Source organism: Pristiophorus japonicus, unplaced genomic scaffold (genome assembly GCF_044704955.1).
Source record: "Pristiophorus japonicus isolate sPriJap1 unplaced genomic scaffold, sPriJap1.hap1 HAP1_SCAFFOLD_359, whole genome shotgun sequence".
Classification (NCBI taxonomy): Eukaryota; Metazoa; Chordata; class Chondrichthyes; family Pristiophoridae; genus Pristiophorus; species Pristiophorus japonicus.
The window spans coordinates 350071-372384 of record NW_027253424.1 but is presented as its reverse complement, the minus strand read 5'-3'; the positions used below and the strand labels follow the sequence as shown (position 1 = coordinate 372384).

The following is a 22314-nucleotide window of genomic DNA, read 5'->3' as shown; positions in this document are numbered from 1 at the left end:
TTACCAGAACTCTACCCTTGTGCCTTCCTCATTTCAGACACCAAACAAATCCAACCTGCCCAGCTAGTGGGTGACCAAGAAAAGGGAGAGGGAGAGGGAGGAAGAGGGGAAGGGAGGTGGGGAGGGAGGAGGAGAGGAAAGGGGAGGAGGAGTGGAGGAGAGCTAGGAGAAGGAGGAGGTGGGGAGGAGTGATGAGGAGGAGGGAGAGGGAGGAGGGGAAGGAGGAGAGGGAGGAGGGGAAGGAGGAGAGGGGAGGAGGGGAAGGAGGAGAGGAAGGAGGAGAGGGAGGAGGAGGAGGATGAAGGATAAGGAGGAGGGGAGGAGAAGGAGGAGGGGAGGAGAAGGCGGTGGGGAGCAGGAGGGGAGGAGGAGAAGGGGGTGGGGAGTAGGAGGGAGAGGAAGAGGGATGAGGAGGAGGGGAGGAGGAGAAGGCAGTGGGGAGGAGGAGGTGGAGGAGGAGAAGGTGGTGGGGAGTAGGAGGGAGAGGAAGAGGGATGAGGAGGAGGGGAGGAGGCGAAGGCAGTGGGGAGGAGGAGGTGGAGGAGAGGGGGAGGGGGAGGAGGAGGAGGAGGGATGTGGAGGAGGGAAGGAGAAGGCAGTGGGGAGGAGGTGGAGGAGGGGTAGGAGGAGGGGGCGGGATGAGGATGAAAAGGGATGGGGAGGAGTTGAAGAGGAGAGGTTGGAGGAGGAGCGGGGGAGGAGGAGCAGGGGAGGAGGAGCAGTCGGGGGAGGAGACAGTGGGGAGGAGGAGGAGGAAGAAGAAAAGAGACACAATCACTCAATTTGACACTCCCAGCCACCAGCTCCTCAAGAACCAGCAAGGCCATCTGCAATGTCCCCCACTGAAAGTCAGCAGCCTTCCACCAGCCATGCTGCAGCCACTGGGCTAGCACTGCAAGACATCAGTAGGATAGGCAAAGACACACGCAAGACACAGGGGTAAATAGTTGATTTCTTGCGGCTAGAACCTCCAATTATTTTGCTTGCTTAACGCCCACTTTACTGCTGAAATGACATATGACACCCATATATTGCCCATTTTGGCACAAAATTGAAACTGACGGGCATTTTTAGGAAACTTATCGCCGAGTGTTACTTTTCCCATGTGCTTAATGCCGGGAAAAAATATTACCGCCCTCCCACTTTTTTTGGGCGGGATCATCAGAATGGGCGGAATCAACGGCCATAATATCGCCCAGCGTTACTTTCCGCATGGAATTAACGCCGAGATTCAATAATATTGCCCACCCATTTTTTTTTTGTCTTAAATGGGCCATTTGGCAAAACTAACGGCCAGGAGATCGGCCACCACCACTTTCACCACCTCGCACACATATCACCCACAATATCGCTCGCCCAAAAAACCATCCAGAAAAAGTGGAACTATTCTGAACCAACGCCAGCAGTGTGGCTGCCATTTTTAAAATCGCAGGTCGCTTCATTCAAAAGGCTGCTTCAACTTCGGGGGAGTTTGTATTGACTCTGGAATTCTTCTCAGGTGAAGTGACCATCTCAACAGACATATTTTCAGACTCTCGACTATTAGGGGTTTGTATTTTAGTGAGGAAATCATTGCTTCTGATCAATCATTATTATACTTTCAATGCAATGGGGCCACCAAACAATAACTGCTTAAGCAGCGCTTCAGATGTCTTGACCACTCAGGAGATGAGCTACAATACAACCCTGAGCAAGTAGCTAAATTTGTGGTTGTGTGCTCAATGCTGCACAACCTGCCTATCAGGAGGGGCCAAGAATTGCCAGAAGGCACTGATGCTCCACCTCAGGAGAGAGAGGAAGAGGAGGACGAGGATCTGGACGCTGACCGAGGGCCAGATAATCAGACTGGCTATACAACCATGCCCACGACCCCCCCAAGACCACAGGAAAGGGCCCATGGTGGCTACATAGCTGCAAGACTCTTATTTGAGGAACTGATATCTGAACAATTTGCTTGAAAGAATGTTGCTGTGAGTGACAACGCTGACACACTGCTGTGTGTGTGCAGCTCAGACATCAATGGTGCCCATCATCTTGGTGCCAATTAAAGTTTACATTGATTGAAGTTAAGTTGTATTTAACCCTTTCATGTTAAGGAATCACCGGTGTGTAACAGTCCAGCTATCTGAAACAATAGCAGTCCCTCAGACCAGCATCACCACAGACAGACCCTCGGACCATCACGATAGACAGTCCCTCGGACCATCACCATAGGCAGTCCCTCGGACCGTCACCATCACCATAGACAGTCCCTCGGACCATCACCACAGACAGTCCCTCGGACCATCACCATAGGCAGTCCCTCGGACTATCACCATCACCATAGACAGTCCCTCGGACCATCACCACAGACAGTCCCTCGGACCACCATCACCAGAGACAGTCCCTCAGACCATCACCATAGACAGTCCCTCGGACCATCACCACAGACAGTCTCTCGGACCACCACCACAGACGGTCCCTCGGACCACCACCACCAGAGACAGTCCCTCGGACCATCACCACAGACAGTCCCTCGGACCGTCACCATAGACAGTCCCTCGGACCATCACCGTAGACAGTCCTCTGACCATCACCATAGACAGTCCCTCGGACCATAACCACAGACAGTCCCTCGGACCACCACCACCATAGACAGTCCCTTGGATCATCACCATAGGCAGTCCCTTGGACCATCACCATAGACAGTGCCTCGAACCACCACCACCATAGACAGTCCCTCTGACCATCACCATAGACAGTCCCTCGGACCACCACCACCATAGGCAGTCCCTCGGACCACCATCACCATAGGCAGTCCCTCAGACCACCACCATAGACAGTCCCTCGGACCATCACTATAGACAGTCCCTCAGACCATCAGCGTCACCATAGGCAGTCCCTCGGACCATCACCACACTGTGTCCAGAACAGTGCGATCCGCAGAGTGCTGGCAATGGGGCAGTACCAGAGGGAAATGTTTGCAGTGAGACATTGATTGCAATAAGGTCTGTTGCTGTGTTAACCCTTCACAGTGAAGTCTATATCACTACATTCCCCAGTGAGTCTCAATGCAATAAGTGGTGTCACATCAATAAATAAAAATGCTGCTATATATAATGTTCATCAAATTGCTGGAGGCGTGACCAAGAACAACTGGCAAGACTCCTGTCAGCTTTTCAAAGGTCTTAAATTGGGTCCCCTGCCGCTGCGTGCTTGATGGGAACAAGCACATTTTTCAGGGTTTCATACACCTCGGGGCCTGCTTCAGTCAGGAAACTAGCCCATTTTTTTTCTAAGACCACCCAGTTATGGTTTTCATCATTGGGGGCATCGACGATACTATTTGCAGCAAAAATATTTCTAGCATATCCATATACGCTCTGAAAGTATCTCGGTTGCGATGGAACTCACCCAAGCACCCTATTATTCCCATAGGCACAGCCATCTGGACTCTTCAGTTCAGCCAAGTGCGCTTGTAATTTACCTTGGATATTTTAGCTGTGCTGCAAAATAAAGAAGCTCTCCAAGACTCTCTGTTGTTTGGCAGGAATCATCCACCAACAAAAATGTCAGCTAGAGTATCCAGAAATCCTATTCTACGTCGTCAATGTAATATATCCTTACGACCTCACTAAAGCACATACACTCAAAATGGTTTCAATCTGGAACTTGCTTTTACTGTATAAACATCAGTGGCTACATTATTACAGTAGTCCACTAGTTGGAGCAATAGTCCGCTAGGTGGAGCTATATTATAGTAGCCTGTGCGGTTGCGGTATATGTCAGGACTGATATGTGGCACTCGCAAAGCCACATGTGTGCTGTCGATGGCGCCTTCCACCTTGGGGGAAACATAATTTCCTGGCATAGGCACATCCGGCTGCTCTCTGTTCAGAAAGAAGACAATGAAGTTCCTTCTTCTAGAGTACAGAGCCTCTGTGAACCCCCAGATACTGCGATGGACCACAAACTGCAAGATGTTAGCAATGTCTTCCCATCTAGTCTAGAAGGATCCAGAGGCAAAAGATTTGAGGGCCACAGTGACCTTGAGGGTCACGGGTAACATCGTCGTCCTGCTCTGAGGCTACAGGTCTGGTTCCAGAAGGTGGCATAATTCTGTGAGCACCTCCTTGGTGAAGCAGAGCCTCCGAATACACTGCTCCTGGCTTAAGTGCAGGTTGGAAAGTGCTCCCAGAATTCCCTAAGTGAGCAATGCCTCCTGCTGAGAGTCCTCCTGCCCCTCCTCCTCCTCCCTCTGCAAGCAACTTGTCCTCTTCTTTGCTGCCTCTGTTCCATCTCCTTGGCATACCCCAGCGCAAGTGGGACTGCATGTAGAGCCTCCAAGACTGGGAGCAAGTGGTCTTCCCAGAACCCTTTTAATCAGAAGCAAGTGTGTCTCCACTTGAAGCACAACTCCCTGTCACCTCGCCCAATTTAAATAACTTCAGAAAACTTCACAAACAGTTGCACAACTTGCACAGAGCCAGTAGAAATCAAAAAGCAAGTCACCTACAAGTTGTTGCTGATCCTTTCAATAACGCTGGTGGGGGGGCCCTTGTGCAGCTGAACACATGTTCAGCTGTTCATGTACTGCAGGCAATGGCCATGCTGCCAAAATGGCCATAATAGCTGACTCTTAGGTGTCGAATTTCACTGCCTCAGTATCCTGAAATGCATTTTTCAAGTTGTTTTTATGTAGAGCAAAACAAGATATTTCATATGCAATCGACTCACCCCTATCACTGAAGATTTTGCACGGTTAAACGCAAAATGATCAATTTCCTCTAAAAAGCTTTGTATGCCAGTAAATTTCAGAGAATTCTCCCATTCCTTCATTATGTCAGTTGAATTTCCCTAAAAAGAAAAGGAAAAGAAAAGCAAATGAAGAACATAGATATGACCTTCTGCATTAATTCATTGTATTCACCTCCATACAGAGTAGAACAGGAATTAAACATGGGTAATGATGCCAGGGAGTAGGTTTTGTAGCTGAAAGCTGCAACATATTAAAAGAATGCTGTAAATATTGACAGGGTTGAACCTCCCTTATCCATAACTTGCTTATCCAGAACCACCCCTTGTCCAGAACTATTCCTGGCCACTGGGTGGCGCATGCGCAGAACTCCGATATGAACAAATTGAAGTCCTTCCTCACTGCTGACTCCCGCAATCGCTGGCTTGACCCCGCGATCCACCGCCCCGCCCTCCCCCTCTCCCTGCATGATCTCTCTGCCGCACTCCCAGCCCCAAGCCAGCCAGCCCCAATATCCCCTTGCTCAGTACCTGTACCATCCAATTTAACGTGACCTTCGTCCGGAAAAATCCCTTATCCAGAACAGGCCAGGTCCCGAGGGTTACGATTAAGGGAAGTTCAACCTGGAGTACTTCCATGTCCCGGCCGCAAGTGCGCATAGAAGCAGGAGCACCAGTGGAGCCTGAAGACCCACCTGACGATTCCACCAGAGTGATGCAAATAGGTGCAACCCTAAAGGAATGACGACAACCAGATCTGCATCTTCGAATCTAATATTCTTCCCTTAGTTATTCGAGCTTTATGTACAGGGCTTAATGTTGCTGCTAGCTTGAAGCCAATTTTACTACGTTCTGCGCCTAGGTAACACATATTTCCCAGACATGAAGCAGAAGAAATGGGGCAGAGAACCATGCCACCAGAGTTTCCCGAGAAGGCAGGCCAAGAGCTAGAACTATAGCAGCCACAAGCACCCAAAGCCATGCAAAGATGGCACATCTCCCATCTAATTTTCCGGGATCTTCAATTATTAGGCAGCCCAATGCAGGTTAGTCAGAAGCTAATGGATTTTGCCGCTTGTGACAAGTCCCCTCAGATTGGAGCATCTGAGAGGGAGAGTAACATTAGGAACAGGAGTAAGCCATTTAGCCGCTTAGGCCTGCTCCACCATGGGGGCAAGAGGCCTTCAAGGTTAAACAGCAGAAGGATCTGGGAAGAGATAGTGCAATCCATCACTGCGACGTGTGTTGTCCCCAGGACCTGGGTCCAGTGCCACAACAAGTTTAATGACCTCAGACGGGTGGTCAAGGTGAGTGAGGGCTTCATCAAATGCCATAATCCACCATCCGCACCACAAGTCTCACACACTGCTCAATGCACCATACATCCATTCCTCACCTACCAACAATCTCTAGCTTTCACCACTCATACTTCACAATCATAGCTTCACTTCATCCTCACACTTATCACTGCTGCACTCACACCCACATCTCACAGAAACAGAGAAAATAGGAGCAGTAGTAGGCCATTCGGCCCTTCGAGTCTGCTCTGCCATTCAATATAATCATGGCTGATCCTTTATCTCAACACCATATTCCTGCTTTTTCCCCATACCACTTGATGCCTTTTGTGTCTAGAAATCTATCTATCTTCCTCTTAAATATATTCAGTGACTTGGCCTCCACAGCCTTCTATGGTAGAGAATTCCACAGGTTCACCACCCTGAGTGAAAAAATTTCTCCTCATCTCGGTCCTAAATTTCCTACCCCGTATCCTGAGACTGTGACCCCTTGTTCTAAACTTCCCAGCCAGGGGAAACATCCTCCCCGCATCCAGTCTATCCAACCCAGTCAGAATTTTATACGTTTCAATGAGATCCCCTCTCATTCTTCTAAACTCTAGTGAATACAGGCCTAGTCGACCCAATCTCTCCTCATACAACAGTCCTGCCATCCGAGGAATCAGTCTGGTGAACCTTTGCTGTACTCCCTCTATGGCAAGTATATCCTTTCTTAGGTAAGGAGACCAAAACTGCACACAATGGGCCCAAGTTTCGGCCTCAGTTGCTCCTGATTTTTTGGAGCAACTGGTGTAGAACGGAGTATCTTAGAAATTCAAATTCTCGGCATTTAGTTTGTTCCAGTTCTAGTCTGTTAGAACAGTTTCACTTTGGAACAGAATTTTTTTTTCAAAAAGGGGCGTGTCCGGCCACTTACGCCTGTTTTCAAAGTTTCGGCAGTGAAAACTTACTCCAAACTAACTTAGAATGGAGTAAGTGAAGATTTTTGTACGCTCGAAAAAACCTTGTCTACACTTTAGAAAATCAGGCGTAGGTTACAAATCAGGCATAGGGAATGGGGGGGGGTTTAAAGGGAAGTTTACAAGCATTAAACACTTCAGCTTTACAAATAAAGAGCCATCATCAATAATAAATGATAAAAACATTAATAAATCAACCAATAAATCAATCCAAAAAAATTAATAAGAAATAATTTTTTTTAAAGTCAATAAATAAAACATTTTCTACGTACCGACTGCAGCACCGGGAGCCCTCCAACAGCGTGCTGGGATGCCCCCCTCCCCCCAGTGTGTCTCTGTCAGCGTCTCTATCTCTCTGTCTGTCTGTCTGTGTGTGTCTCTCACTCTCTGTCAGTGTCTGTGTTTCTGATAGCGAGGGGAGGTGGAGGAGGGGAGAAGGGGGAGAAGGGGAGAAGGGGGAGATGGGGGAGGGGGGGAGAAGAAGGGGAGGGGGGAGGAGGAGAAGGGGGAGAGGAGGAGAAGGGGGAAAGGGGAGGAGGGGGGGAGAAGGGGAGAAGGGGGGAAGGAAAAGGGGGGGAGGAAAAGGGGGCGGAAGGAAATGGGGGGGGAAGGAGAAGGGGGAAGGAGAAGGGGGTGGGGGGGAGGAGAAGGGGGGGGAGGGAGAAGGGGGGGGGGGAAGGAGAAGGGGGAGGAAGGCTGAATGGGCCGGGCCCAAGACTTCGGGCAGGGCCCGTCCCCAGCACCAGATTTACAGGTAGGTGGCGTTGGGTCGAGTCGGGTCGGGATCGTGGGTCGGGTCGGGGGGAGCGCGGGTCGGGGTCGGGAGCGCGGGTCGGGTCGGGGGGGTGGTGGGAGGGAGGTCGGTTCGGTTCGGGTCGGGGGAGGGAGGGAAAGGGAGGTCAGGTCGGGAGGGGGGGGGGGAGAGCGCGGGTCGGGTCCGGGTCGGGAGGGGGGGGGGGGGGCGGGGAAGCAGGAGTTGGGTCGGTGTCGGGGTCGGGTCCGGAGGCGGGGGGGCGGGGAAGGGGGGAGAAGCGGGGAGTCGAGTTGGGTCGGGAGGAAGCAGGAGCTGGGCCGTGAGAGGAGCCTTATGCATGTAGCCCCAGTGAGGCCATTCGGCCAGGGCTAGGGGATGTGTGCTTCGGGCCCCTCCCACACAGTTTTGGGCGCCTGGAGCTACTGCACATGCGCGCCCACTGTAGCGCGCATGTGCAGAGGTCCGTCCCGGCACTGTTTTCAGCGCAGGGACCTAGCTCCGCCCCCTACAGCTCGTGCTGTGCTAAGCTGCAAACGACCTGCAGGGAGCCGGAGAATCTGGAAGTTTTTTTTAGGCGCACTTTGTGGTGCGTAAAACGAACGTCCAGGTCGGGGCTGCGCCGTTCTAGGCGCGGCCCGAAACTTGGGCCCAATACTCCAGGTGCGATCTCACCATTGCCCTGTATAACTGTAGTAAGACATCCTTGCTCCTGTACTCAAATTCTCCTGCAATGAAGGCCAACATACCATTTGCCTTCCTAACTGCTTGCTGCACCTGCATGTTTGCTTTCAATGACTGGTGTACAAGGACACCCAGGTCCCTCTGTACATCGACACTTGCCAAGCCATCACCATTTAAATAATACTTTGTCCTTATGTTTTTCCTACCAAAGGATAACTTCACATTTATCCACGTCACACTGCATCTGCCATGTGTTTGCCCACTCACTCAACCTATCTAAATCGCCTTGCAGCGTCTTTGCATCCTCCTCACAACTCACAATCCCACCTAGTTTTGTCAGCAAAACTTGGAAATATTACATTGGTTTCCTCATCCAAATCATTTATATATATTGTGAATAGCTGGAGCCCAAGCACTGATCCCTGTGGTACCCCACTAGTCACTGCCTGCCACTCTGAAAAAGACCCATTTATTCCTACTCTCTCTGTTTCCTGTCAGTTAACCAATTTTCAATCCATGTCTGTATATTACCCCCCAATCCTATGTGCTTTAATTTTGCACACTAACCTCTTCTGTGGGACTTTATCAAATGCCTTCTGAAAATTCAAATACATTACATCCACTGCTTTTCCCTTATCTATTCTATCAGTTATATCCTCAAAAAACTCCAGTAGGTTTGTCAAACATGATTTTCCTTTCATAAATCCATACTGACTTTGTTTAATTCTGTTGATGTTATCTAAGTATGCCGTTATCACATCCTTTATAATAGACTCCAGCATTTTCCCTACTACTTGTTGAGGCCAGTTCGTTAGATATATTCAAAAGGGAGTTAGATGTGGTCCTTATGGCTAAAGGGATCAAGGGTATGGAGAGAAAGCAGGAATGGGGTACAGAAGTTGCATGATCAGCCATGATCATATTGAATGGTGGTGCAGGCTCGAAGGGCCAATTGGCCTACTCCTGCACCTATTTTCTATGTTTCTATGTTTCTACTGATGTTAGACTAACTGGTCTATAGTTCCCTCTCTCCCTCCTTTTTCAAATAGTGGGGTTACATTTGCCACCCTCCAATCTGCAGGAACTGTTCCATAATCTATAGAATTTTGGAAGATGACAACCAATGCATCTATTTCCATGACTACCTCTTTTAGAACTCTGGGATGCAGATCATCAGGCCCTGGGGATTTATCTGCCTTCAGTCCCATTAGTTTCTCCAGAACTATTTTCTTACTAATAATCATTTCCTTTAATTCATCTTGTTCAGTAGACCCTTGGTTCCCTAGCATTTCTGGGACGTTATTTGTGTCCTCTTCTGTGAAGACAGAACCGAAGTATTTATTTAATTGTTCTGCCATTTCCTTGTTCCTCATTACAAATTCTCCCGTTTCTGTCTGTAAAGGACCTACACTTGTCTTCACTAATCTTTTTCTTTTTATGTACTTGTAGAAACTTTTGCAGTCGGTTTTTACGTTCCTTGCAAGTTTACTCTCGTACTCTTATTTTTCCCCTCTTAGTCAATCGCTCGGTCCTTTTATGCTGAATTCTAAACTGCTCCCAATCCTCAGGCTTGCTACTTTTTCTGGCAACTTTGTACAACTCCTCTTTGGATCTAATATTATCCTTAATTTCTTTTGTTAGCCATAGTTGGGCCACTTTTCCTTTTGTGTTTTTATGCCAGAAAGGAATGTATAACTGCTGCAATTCATGCATTCGTTCCTTAAATATTAGCCATTGCCTATCCACCATCATGCCTTTTAATGAATCTTCCCAATCTATCATAGCCAATTCATTCCTCTTACCTTTGTAATTTCCTTTATTTAGATTTAGGACCCGAGTTTCGGATTGGACTACTTCACTTTCCATCTTAATAAAGAATTCAATCATGCTATGATCACTCGTCCCCAAAGGACCCCGCACAACAAGACTGTTAATTAACCCCTTCTCATTACACAATACCCAATCTAGGATAGCCTGTTCCCCAGTAAGCTCCTCAACATACTGGTCTAAAAAAAATCTCGTACACAGCTGCCACCAATGTTTTCTGCCCCTTGGTGCGCCTTAGCTCCATCCAGACTGATTCTACATCTTGATTTTGAGCCAATATCCTTTCTCACTATTGCTCTGATTTCATCCTTTACTAACAACGCCACACCACCCCCTCTTCCTTTTTGCCTGTCCTTCCTAAATATCGAATGTCTTTGGATATTCACTTCCCAGCCCTGGTCACCCTACAACCATGTCTCCATAATTGCAACTATATCGTATCCGTTTACATCTATTTGCGCTGCTGATTCATCTACCTTATTACAGATGTTTCTTGCATTCAGATACAAAGCTTTTAAATTTGTCTTTTTAACATTATTAGACATCTTAACATTATTTTGTACCATAGCCCTATTCGTCTTATTGCTATTTTTTCTTATCTGGACCCTATATGCTAGTGCACTCTTGTGTGTTTGTATGCTCTGTCCCTTCCTGACATCATCTGGTTATCCTTACCACAATCACTTTCCTGCATTGCTTCCTTTTCTTTTCTCTTTAGCATTCTAGATTACTCTCTACTGTGACCACCCCGCCCACCCCACCCCTTGCACATACTGACAGCGATTCAACCATGGCAGACAAATCAGCAAAACACATTGCACTACACTCACTGACACACTTCCCTTTCTCTTGCAGGCAAAGCTGGCTCATAACTGCAGAGAGCAACAGCAGACAAGAGGCAGCTAAGCGAGGGTTGAGAACCTAACCAGCCTGGAGGAATCAATGTTGCAAATAATTGGAGGGGCTGTGACAGAGTCTGTGGCAAGCAGAGAAGTGAAAAGCATCACTGTAGAGGAGGATATGCTCATATCGAATCCTTCTTGCTACATCCCCCTCATCACACAATCTCATAATTTAGAAGCTGCTGACAGTGTATGCATGGATATCTTGCTTTCCCCACCTCCCCTCACCACAGCCGACCACTGTGCCTTTCTGCTTTCAGAATCACAATTGAAACCTGGCCAGCATGTCCCTGAACATGAGGAAGAGACAGAGAAACATAGAAAATAGGTGCAGGAGTAGGCCATTCGGCCCTTCGAGCCTGCACTGCCATTCAATAAGATCATGGCTGATCATTCACCTCAGTACCCCTTTCCTGCTTTCTCTCCATACCCCTTGATCCCTTTAGCCGTAAAGGCCAGATCTAACTCCCTCTTGAATATATACAATGAACTGGCATCAACAACTCCCTGCGGCAGGGAATTCCACAGGTTAACAACTCTCTGAGTGAAGAAGTTTCTCCTGATCTCGGTCCTAAATGGCCTACCCCTTATCCTAAGACTGTGTCCCCTGATTCTGGACTTCCCCAACATCTGGAACATTTTTCCCGCATCAAACCTGTCCAGTCTTATCAGAATCTTATACGTTTCTATGAGATCCCCTCTCATCCTTCTAAACTCCAGTGTATAAAGGCCCAGTTGATCCAGTCTCTCCTCATATGTCAGTCCAGCCATCCCTGGAATCAGTCTGGTGAACCTTTGCTGCACTCCCTCAATAGCAAGAACGTCCTTCCTCAGATTAGGAGACCAAAACTGAACACAATATTCCAGGTGAGGTCTCACCAAGGCCCTGTACAAATGCAGTAAAACCTCCTTGCTCCTATACTCAAATCCCCTAGCTATGAAGGCCTATATACCATTTGCCTTCTTCACCGCCTGCTGTACCTGCATGCCAACTTTCAATGACTGATGAACCAGGACACCCAGGTCTCGTTGCACCTCCACTTTTCCTAATCTGCCGCCATTCAGATAATATTCTGCCTTTGTGTTTTTGTCCCCAAAGTGGATAACCTCACATTTATCCACATTATACTGCATCTGCCATGCATTTGCCCACTCACCTAACCTGTCCAAGTCACTCTGCAGCCTCTTAGCATCCTCCTCACAGCTCACATCGCCACCCAGTTTAGTGTCATCTGAAAACTTGGAGATATTACACTTAATTCCTTTGTCTAAATCATTAATGTATATTGTAAAGAGCTGGGGTCCCAGCACTGAGCCCTGCGGCAGTCCCCTAGTCACTGCCTGCCATTCTGAAAAGGACCCGTTTATCCCGACTCTCTGCTTCCTGTCTGCCAACCAGTTCTCTATCCACGTCAGTATATTACCCCCAATCCCATGAGCTTTAATTTTGCACACCAATCTCTTGTGTGGGATCTTGTCAAAAGCCTTTTGAAATCCAAATACACCACATCCACTGGTTCTCCCTTGTCCACTCTGCTAGTTACATCCTCAAAAAATTCCAGAAGATTCGTCAAGCATGATTTCCCTTTCATAAATCCATGCTGACTTGGATCGAACCTGTCACTGCTTTCCAAATGCGCTGTTATTTCATCCTTAATGATTGATTCCAACATTTTCTCCACTATTGATGTCAGGCTGATGAGAAGAAGGAGACACATCGGCATTGCATCTGACATTCACAGATATCAGCTCAGAAAATTGCACTGCATGCACTTTAGAGGGTAGTAGAGGCAGGATCTAATCATGGTGAGACACTGGGCACGAGTGGGCTGCAGCCAGGCCAGGGGAAAAGGGGAGCTAAGGTGGCAAATCCGCGCACGAGTGCTGGTCCACAGGAGGCAGATGCGGTCCTTGATGGGGCGGCCTTCAGAGAAGTGTGATGGGCATGCACACAGAAAGGCTAGGTGCAAAGGCCTCTTGTCAGCATCAAGGAGCATGAAGAGGCTGGCTCCAACATTGCATGGGCTTTGTGCAGAGATTGCAGCCTATGATTTACAGGATGGAAATGATGGGAAACTCTATGAGAGATCTTGTGAACCAAAATATGCTGGTGGGTGTGATGGACAATGTTGCAGCTTCCATTGCAGCACAGACAGGTGACCCAACATCTCACTGCTGCAGTGGAAGTACAGACTGCTGCCATCATGGCTGGGTTGACGATTGTCGAAAGCACGGAATCACAGCAGGCCAGTAATCTGTCCTCCAACATATTACTAGGATTGCTGAGGCACCACCCCCATGGGAGTGGCAGTGGCTCCGTGGAGCACGAACCTGCTGTCCTCTCTCAGGATTACAGCATTCCTACTCCCACCATTGTCATTCCACCACTGCCCTTGCTGCTGCCCATCAGCCAGCCAGCCCAGACTGCTGCTGCCCATGCTGAGGTAATGCAGTCTACAGTTAGCCCTTCTAGGTCCCGAGTTGCTCAAATTCATCCTGCAAGACCATCTGTGGCCTCCCACACTGAAAGTCAGAAGCTTTCCACCAGCCATGCTGTAGCCAATGGGGTAGCACTGCGTAGGATCACTACAATTTGGGGAGGGCTAACAAGGCAAGGGAATATACAATAAATGATAGGATGCTGAGAAGTGTAGAGGAACACAGGGACCTTGCATTGCATGTTCACAAATCCCTGAAGGTAGGACAGGTAGATAACGTAGTTAAGCAGGTATATGGGATACTATCCTTTATTAGTTGATGCATAGAATATAAGTGCAGGGAGGTCATGCTTGAACTTATAAAGCATGACCAGAGCTAGAGTACCGTGTGCAGTTTTGGTCACCACATTACAGGAAAGATGTGTTTGCACTAGAGAGGGTACAGAGGAGATTTACAAGTATTTTGCCTGGACTGGAGAATTTTAGCTATGCGGAAAGATTGGATAGACTGCGGTTGTTTTCTTTGGAACAGAGGAGGCTGAGGGGAGCCCTGATTGAGGTGTATGTGAGGCCTAGATAGATTGGATAGGAAGGACCTATTTCACTTCGCAAAGGGGTCAACAACCAGGGGGCATAGATTTAAAGTAATTGGTAGGAGGTTTAGAGGAGTGGAATTTTTTTCACCCAGAGGTTGGCGGGGGTCTGGAACTCACTGCATGAAAGGATGGTAGAGGCAGAAATCCTCACCACATTTAAAAAGTACTTGGATGTGCACTTGAAGTGCCGTAACCTACAGGACTATGGACCAAGAACTGGAATGTGGGATTAGGCTGGATAGCTCTTTGTCGGTCGGCATGGACACGATGGGCCGAAATGGCCTCCTTCTGTGTAGTAAATTTCTATGGTTCTGTAATTCAAAAGCCAAAGGCACACGAAAAACAGACACTAAAGGAATGCACAAGGGTGAAATAACTATATCAATTTTTCTTTAGTATGCTTTGTAGTTATTCTGGATTCGTTGACTTTCTCTATTGATTTGAATTTCATAAATTTATGAATTTTGTTATGAATGTGAGTTTAGTGCTGGCTCTCATTTCAGCTTTGTGTCCAGGAGAACATTGTGATGTTCTGTCACACAAGGATAGAATGATGGGGAGTGGTGAGCAAAGGGGACCTGGGGTTTCATTCACTGGAATCGGAGTCTGAAGAGATGCTCACAATCAGCCCTTCTGGAATGGACCTTTGCTGCCTACCTCCTCCTTTCCTCCTCCTCCTGCTCATCATCTTCCTCCTCCTACTCTTCCTCTTCCTCCTTCCTCGTCCTCCTCCTGAGCTGGTCCCAGAACCTGTGTTAGCAAGGACTGCCTATTCATGATGGCCAAGTTGTGCAGCATGCAGCAGACCATCCGGCAAGTACTGGAGGACTCCTCCCGAGTACTAAAGGCAGCAGAACCTTTGCTTGAACACCCCGATGGGCTGCTCAGTGATGTTCCTCGTGGCGGCATGGCTGTTATTAGTTGAGTGCTGGCCATGTGAGGTAGGCTTGCGGACGGGAGTCCTCAGCCAGGTGCAGAGCTGATAGCACTTGTCTCCGAGCAGCCACCCTCGGGTTTGACGTGGTGGATAGAAAATGACTGGCACACCGGAAAAAAGCGAATTGGATATATACTTAAAAAGGAAACATTTGCAGTGCTACCGACTTCCCAAAAATGGCGGCTACCGTGTGACTCGCCGGAAGCTGCGGAAATAGGGGAGTGAGACTAATTGGATAACTCTTTCAAAGTACAAGCACATGCATGATGTGCCAAATGCCCTCCTTCCATGCTGTGTGATTCTATGATTAAATGAATGCAACAAAAGGTAGCCAAAAATAATAACAAAAAATGAGAGTTCTGAACTTTTTTTCAAGACGACAACATTTAAGGCAAAGCAAAATACAAAACATATAAGGCATGTTCTAAGTTTAACTCCCGTTCTGGGCTGAGTGAGCTGTTGTCAATGATGGTATAGTTGTCGTGCACAGAGAGAGAGGAGGAAAGGAGCACTATAACTGTTCTCAGGCTAGGTAAAGGTAAAGTAAGCCAAGGCAGCTCCTCCTGATCACTATAGAATGTAAAGTGGGCTTCGCTATGAGGTACAGAGTGAAAAGCCTTCAACTTTCACCAAGTAAATATGCGCGTTGAAGAATGACCGCTTGTTTGAGATACTCCGGGAATAAGAACATAAGAAATAGGAGTAGGCCATTTGACTCCTCGAGCCTGCTCCGCCATTTAATAAGATCATGGCTGATCTGATCTTGGGCTCAGCTCCACTTTCCTGCCCGCTCCCCATAACCCTTTATTCCCTTATTGCTCAAAAATATGTCTATCTCTGCCTTAAATATATTCAATGACCCAGCCTCCACAGCTCTCTGAGGCAGCAAACTCCAGTTTTACAACCTTCTGAGAGAAGAAATTTCTCCTCATCTCGGTTTTAAGTGGGTTGCTGCTTTTTCTGAGACTATGTCCCCTAGTTTTAGTTTCCCCTATGAGTGGAAATATCCTCTCTGCATCCACATTTTTGAGCCCCCTCATTATCTTATATGTTTTGATAACATCATCTCTCATTCTTCTGAACTCCAATATGTAGAGGCCCAACCTACTCAACCTATCTTCATAAGTCAACCCCCTCATCTCCGGAATCAACTTAGTGAACCTTCTCTGAACAGCCTCCAATGCAAGTATATCCTTCCTTAAATACAGAGACCAAAACTGTATGCAGTACTCTAGGTGTGGCTTCACCAATACCCTGTACAGTTCTAGCAGGACTTCTCTGCATTTATACTCTATCCCCCTTGCAATAAAGGCCAATATTCCATTTGCCTTCCTGATTACTTGCTGTACCTGCATACTCACTTTTTGTGTTTCATGCACAAGGACCCCCAGGTCCCTCTGTACTGCAGCACTTTTCAGTTTTTCTCCATTTAAATTATAATTTGCTTTTCTATTTTTTCTGCCAAAGTTGATAACCTCACATTTTCGCACCTTGTATTTCATTAGTCAAATTTTTGCCCACTCACTTAGCCTGTCTAAATCCCTTTGCAGATTGTGTGTGTCTTCCTCACAATTTGCTTTCCCACCCATTTTTGTATCATCTGGAGGGAGGAGATCATGCCAGGAGATCTCAGAGATGCAATGATTGTGACCATTTTTTAAAAAGGGGACAAGTCTGACTGCGGCAACTACAGGGGAATCTCCCTGCTATCAACCACTGGGAAAGTTGTCGCTAAAGTTCTCAACCGTCTTCTCCCTATGGAGCTCCTCCCGGAATCACAGTGCAGATTTTGTCCCCTACGGGGCACAATGGACATGATCTTTGCAGCGTGACAGCTGCAGGAAAATTGCAGGGAACAGCGCCAGCCCTTATACATGGCCTTTTTCGATCTTACAAAGGCCTTTGATACTGTCAACCGTGAGGGTCTATGGAGCGTCCCCCTCCAATTCGGATGCCCCCAAAAGTTTGTCAACATCCTTCGCCTGCTTCGCAACAATATGCAGGCCATGATCCTTACCAATGGATCCATTGCAGACCCAATCCACGTCCAGACCTGGGTCAAACAGGCTGTGTCATCGCTCCAACCCTCTTCCCAATCTTCCTCGCCGCCATGCTCCACCTCACAGTCAACAAGCTTCCCGCTGGAGTGGAACTAAACTACAGAACCAATGGGAAGCTGTTTAACCTACGCCGCCTCCAGGCCTGGTCCAAGATTACCCCAACCTCTGTCGTTGAGCTGCAGTACGCACATTCTGAGGTTGAATTACAGGATATAGTCAATGTATTCACTGAGGCATATGAAAGCATGGGCCTTACGCTTAACATCCATAAGACAAAGGTCCTCCACCAGCATGTCCCTGCCGCACAGCACTGACCTCCAATCATCAAGATTCACGGCGCGGCCCTCGACAACGTGGACCATTTCCCATATCTCGGGAGCCTCTTATCAACAAAGGCAGACATTGATGCAGAAATTCAACATCGCCTCCAGTGCGCCAGTGAATGCCTTCGGCCGTCTGAGGAAAAGAGTGTTTAAAGACCCGGCCCTCAAATCTATCACCAAGATCATGGTCTATAGGGCTGTAGTAATACCCACCCTCCTGTATGGATCAGAGGCATGGACGATGTATAGAAGGCACCTCAAGTCGCTGGAGATATATCACCAACGATGTCTCCGCAAGATCCTGCAAATCCCCTGGGAGTTCAGGCACACCAACATCAGTGTCTTCGTACAGGCTAACGTCCCCAGTATTGAAGCACTGACCACACTCGATCAGCTTCGCTGGGCAGACCACATAGTTCGCATGCCAGATACGAGACTCCCTAAGCAAATGCTTTATGCGGAGCTCCTTCATGGCAAATGAGCCAAAGGTGGGCAGCGGAACCGTTAGAAGGACACCTTCAATACCTCCCTGGTAAAGTGCGACATCACCACTGACACCTGGGAGACCCTGGCCGAAGATCGACCGAGGTGGAGAAAGTGCATCCGGGAGGGCGTTGAGCTCTTCGAGTCTCAACGCAAAGAGCGTGAAGAGGTCAAGCGCAGGCAGTGGAAGCACGCGGCAAACCTGCCCCACCCACCCCGTCCCTCGACGAATGTCTGTCCCACCTGTAACAGGGTCTGTGGCTCTCGTATTGGACTGTTCATCCACCAAAGAACTCACTTTGGGAGTGGAAGCAAGTATTCCTCGATTGAAAGGACTGCCTATGATGATGATGGTATCATCAGCAAACTTGGCTACATTACACTCGGTCTCTTCTTCCAAGTCATTAATATAGATCATAAATAGTTGAGACCCCAGTACTGATCCCTGCGGTACTCCACTAGTCACTGTTTGCCAACCAGAAAATGACCCGTTTATCCCGACTCTCTGTTTTCTGTTAGTTAACCAATCTCTATCCATGCTAATATATTACCCCCAATCCCGTGAACTTCTATCTTGTGCAGTAACCTTTTATGTGGCACCTTATCGAATGCCTTCTGGAAATCCAAATACACCACTTCCACTGGTTCCCCCTTATCCACCCTCCTCAAAGAGCTCCAGCAAATTTTCATAAAACCATGCTGACTCTGTTTGAATTATGCTTTTCCAAATGTCCTGCTACTGCTTCCTTAATAATGGACTCCAGCATTTTCCCAACGACATTATGTTAGGCTAACTGGTCTATAGTTTCCTGATTTCTATCTGCTTCCTTTTTTAAATAGGGGAGTTACATTTGCGATTTTCCAGGGAAATTTGGTAGATGACAATCAATGCATCCACTATCTCTGCAGCCACTTCTTTTAAGACCCTAGGATGTAAGCCATCAGGTCCAGGGACCTTTAGTCCCATTATTTTACTACTTCTTTAGTAATAGTGATTGTATTAAGTTCCTCCCTCCCTATAACCCCTTGATTATCTACTATTGGGATGTTTTTAGTGTCTTCTACCATGAAGACCGATACAAAATATTTGTTCAACATCTCTGCCAAAAGTCACCCCTTTAAGAATCATTGTACCCAAGAAAATGATGAAACTTTATATACACTGCATTGTGCAAAACATTAATGGCAAGGCAAACACACCCACATTTAACAAAATGCTTATCTGGAAGGAAAAGCGAGCTGCAATCACACTGGGAGAGAAAGAAAAGCAAATTCAATAGTTCAGTTCTTTTCGACTCAGTTCTACAATTTACAATAGTTAAGAAGAAATATGTTAGGAGAGGAGGTAATTAGCAAATTAGTCAGACCGCACTTTGAATTTTGTGTCCAGTTCTGGTCGCCAAGAAACTAGAGAACCATTCAAGCACTGGAGGCTGTGCAGGGAAGAGCTACAAGGCTCATTCGCAACATCAAGGTCTGAGTAAGGAGAATAAACGGGAGAAAGAGAGGCTTTTCAGCCTAGAAAGGAGGCATCTGAGAGGCAATCTTATAGATATATGCAAGATTGTTAAGGCTATAGAAAAAGCTAACTTGGAATATTTAAATTAAATTGCGGGAATAGAACAAGGGGACACTCGTTTAAACTAGCGAAAGATAGTTTTAAGATAGCTATCATGAATTTCGTCATCACACAAAAAGTGATCATTGTGTGCAATAAACTTGTGAGTGGAGGCAAAAATCCTGAAATCATTTAAGAGACGACTAGATGTTACAATGGGGGTGGAGGGCATTAGGATCTTTCTAAATGGAGGAATCAAGATGGGCCAATTGCCCTTACTCAGAAATTAGTATCTTGTAAGTTTGTGAACTTTTTAGTAAAATCTAAATTAGGATCTGGATCTGAGAAATCAGGGCAAATACATTTGGAAAACAACCAGCCAAGATGAAATAATATGAATTTAAGGGCAAATCAACTTCCTGGAGTTTCACTTGACTTCTTTCGGAGTAAGGGAGGACTTTTGCAGAACTTTGCCAGAAGAGATAAATAAGTAGAGTAAGGCTCTGGCAAGGGTGATTTAACATGTTCCAGGCAAGAACTGTGTTTGATCGGCCAAATTACCATTTCTTGGTCCATGGTTTCATATGTTATAACATAATGGCCACAATATTAATGGAGTGGCGCAGTTTTGCAATTGGGAAACCCAGAAGAGCGGGTTTTCCTCAGGTCCTGGTGCATTTAACGGCAGGATTTGATTCCCATTTTGGGCTTTGTTTCCTGGCCGCAACCAGACAGACTCAGAGGCTGGCAGACTATCGGGCGGATAGGCCTTCGAAAATGGCCACAGCCAAGGAGCAGAGTAGAGGGAAGGCGAGATAGAGGTCGGGACGGCATCGATGGGGGGGGTGGGAGACGGAGAGATCGGGCAATGGCGCCATCGATGGGGTGGCAGAGAGATTGTGAGAGATGGGAAGAAGAACGTGGAAGGAGCCAGGGAGATCACAGGAGGATAGGAGATGATCGTGGAAGGGAAGAGAGAGATCAGGAGTGAAGAGAAAAAGATCACTGGGGCCCCGTGGACGATATGAGGGCTGGGGGGAGATCGCGAGCCATGACATCAGGGAGGAGATCACGGGCCATGAAAGATATTGTGAGGGCATCGGATCGTGGTGGGGTATGGGAGCGAGAGATCCGATTGCTAGGGAGGTTAACAGGTTTGCTTGGAGTACCGGGGGGAAGCACTTCTGCTCCTCCTAGCCCACAAGTAGTGCTGGAAAAGCATTTACCTCAACTCTTCCATGTAGCAGCTCTTGCCCCCCTTCAGCTACCAGATTTCCCGCGGCTCGTTAATGCTGCAACAGAGAAATAATCTGAGGCACACAGCCTCTTTAAACTATTTAAATGAGTGACCAGCCTCCTGGGAGCGAGCTCGCGCCCCCGCACCCCCGCCACCCCGTCCCACCTATGTTAAAACCAAAAGTGGGGGGGTTCAGTGTGGGTTGGGTCCTGGTTTGAGATGTTTTACATATTTACTTTCCATCCTTTTTGATGGTTAAAATCACTCTCTTCCCCCCACCCCCCCCCCCGCCACATATCTATCTTTTATACATGAGGGGGCGAAATTGCCTTTTTGCTTGGGGGAACAGAGCACTCCCGCCTCTCGTGAAATTGACCGGGAATTTGCGGAGGTTTCCTGCAGTTAGCGGCCCGGGCCGCCACGCAATTGACGATGATGTAATCGCCCGAGCGCGGCGACCCCACACCGACCCTTTAGCGCCCCACAAGGGAAATTGCTCCGCGGACTACGAGGCTGGCGCGAGTGGATGACAACGCCAGCTTTGCGCTTCGCGAATCTGGTGGACACCAACTCTCTGGGTGCTCCTTAAAGGGAAGAGTGCCAGTGCCCCGGGCCGCCATATTTTTTTGTCTGCCGACTCTCGGGTCGGCTCAACAATGGCGGCCCTAGCATTTTTCGGGCTGCCATTATGCCTCTTGGGTGCCGGGCTACAGGCCCGGTTGCACGTTGCCCTGGTGGAGGCCATCGGAGACGTTGCAGAGTGTGCAGCGGTCATCCACTTTAATCGAAGGAGAGGGGCGTTGAAGCATGTCAGCACTACGCGGAGCATCTGTGTAGCGCTTCTTTCAGCGCCCAGTAGCGCCCGCAAAGGAAGAGGAGCGCGCGAGATTATGCTCGGTTTCCTTTGAGGAGAGGTAAGGGTAAATCCACGGCTGGGCAGGATTCTGCGCCGGGCGCAGAATGTCCCAGCCCTAGGAGGTTACCACCCCCAATCGGGTCGCAGAGCAATTTAACCCCCATATATTTACTTATAATTAGACTTTTGCATCATAAGCAATAAAGAAAACTTACATCTCTCATGAGAACAGATGCATGATAAACTGGGTATAAAGATGGTGTGCTCACATTCGTTTTAAATTCATCAGATAATGGTTGCTGGGGAGGGAAAGAAAGAGAATTAAAATTATTTAATGCGAGAGACAATTTTAAGATGAGAAATGTACATGGTTACAACTGAAAACTATGAAAATATGAGTTTATATTGTTGCACTAATGCATATGTGGATAATTTGAGCCTGAATGTGATCTTTACTTATCGATATAAAGTAAATTTTCGGACTTAACACTTCCAACAGCAAGCCACACCCACTAAGATCGCATTTTACAAATTTAAAATAAGATGCCAGACAGAATCACAGATGAAAAACTTTTAAAAGAGATCAATAAACATATCTGGAAACTATTCAGTCCCATTCTCTTGCCCTTTCCCCATACTCTTTAAAATTATTTGGCAAATGTTTATCCTCT

General features: G+C 47.6%; 1 protein-coding gene across 4 annotated transcripts in view; it reads right to left on the bottom strand.

The window, feature by feature from the left end:
- The window catches only part of LOC139250253 (uncharacterized), a 336554-nt gene that overhangs the window by 95881 nt on the left and 218359 nt on the right, over positions 1–22314 (bottom strand). For all 4 annotated transcript variants that reach the window (XM_070872754.1, XM_070872750.1, XM_070872751.1 and 1 more), the window contains one exon: positions 21859–21942. In XM_070872754.1, the coding sequence (XP_070728855.1) occupies positions 21859–21942 (84 nt within the window). The remainder of the gene's footprint in view (positions 1–21858; positions 21943–22314) is intronic.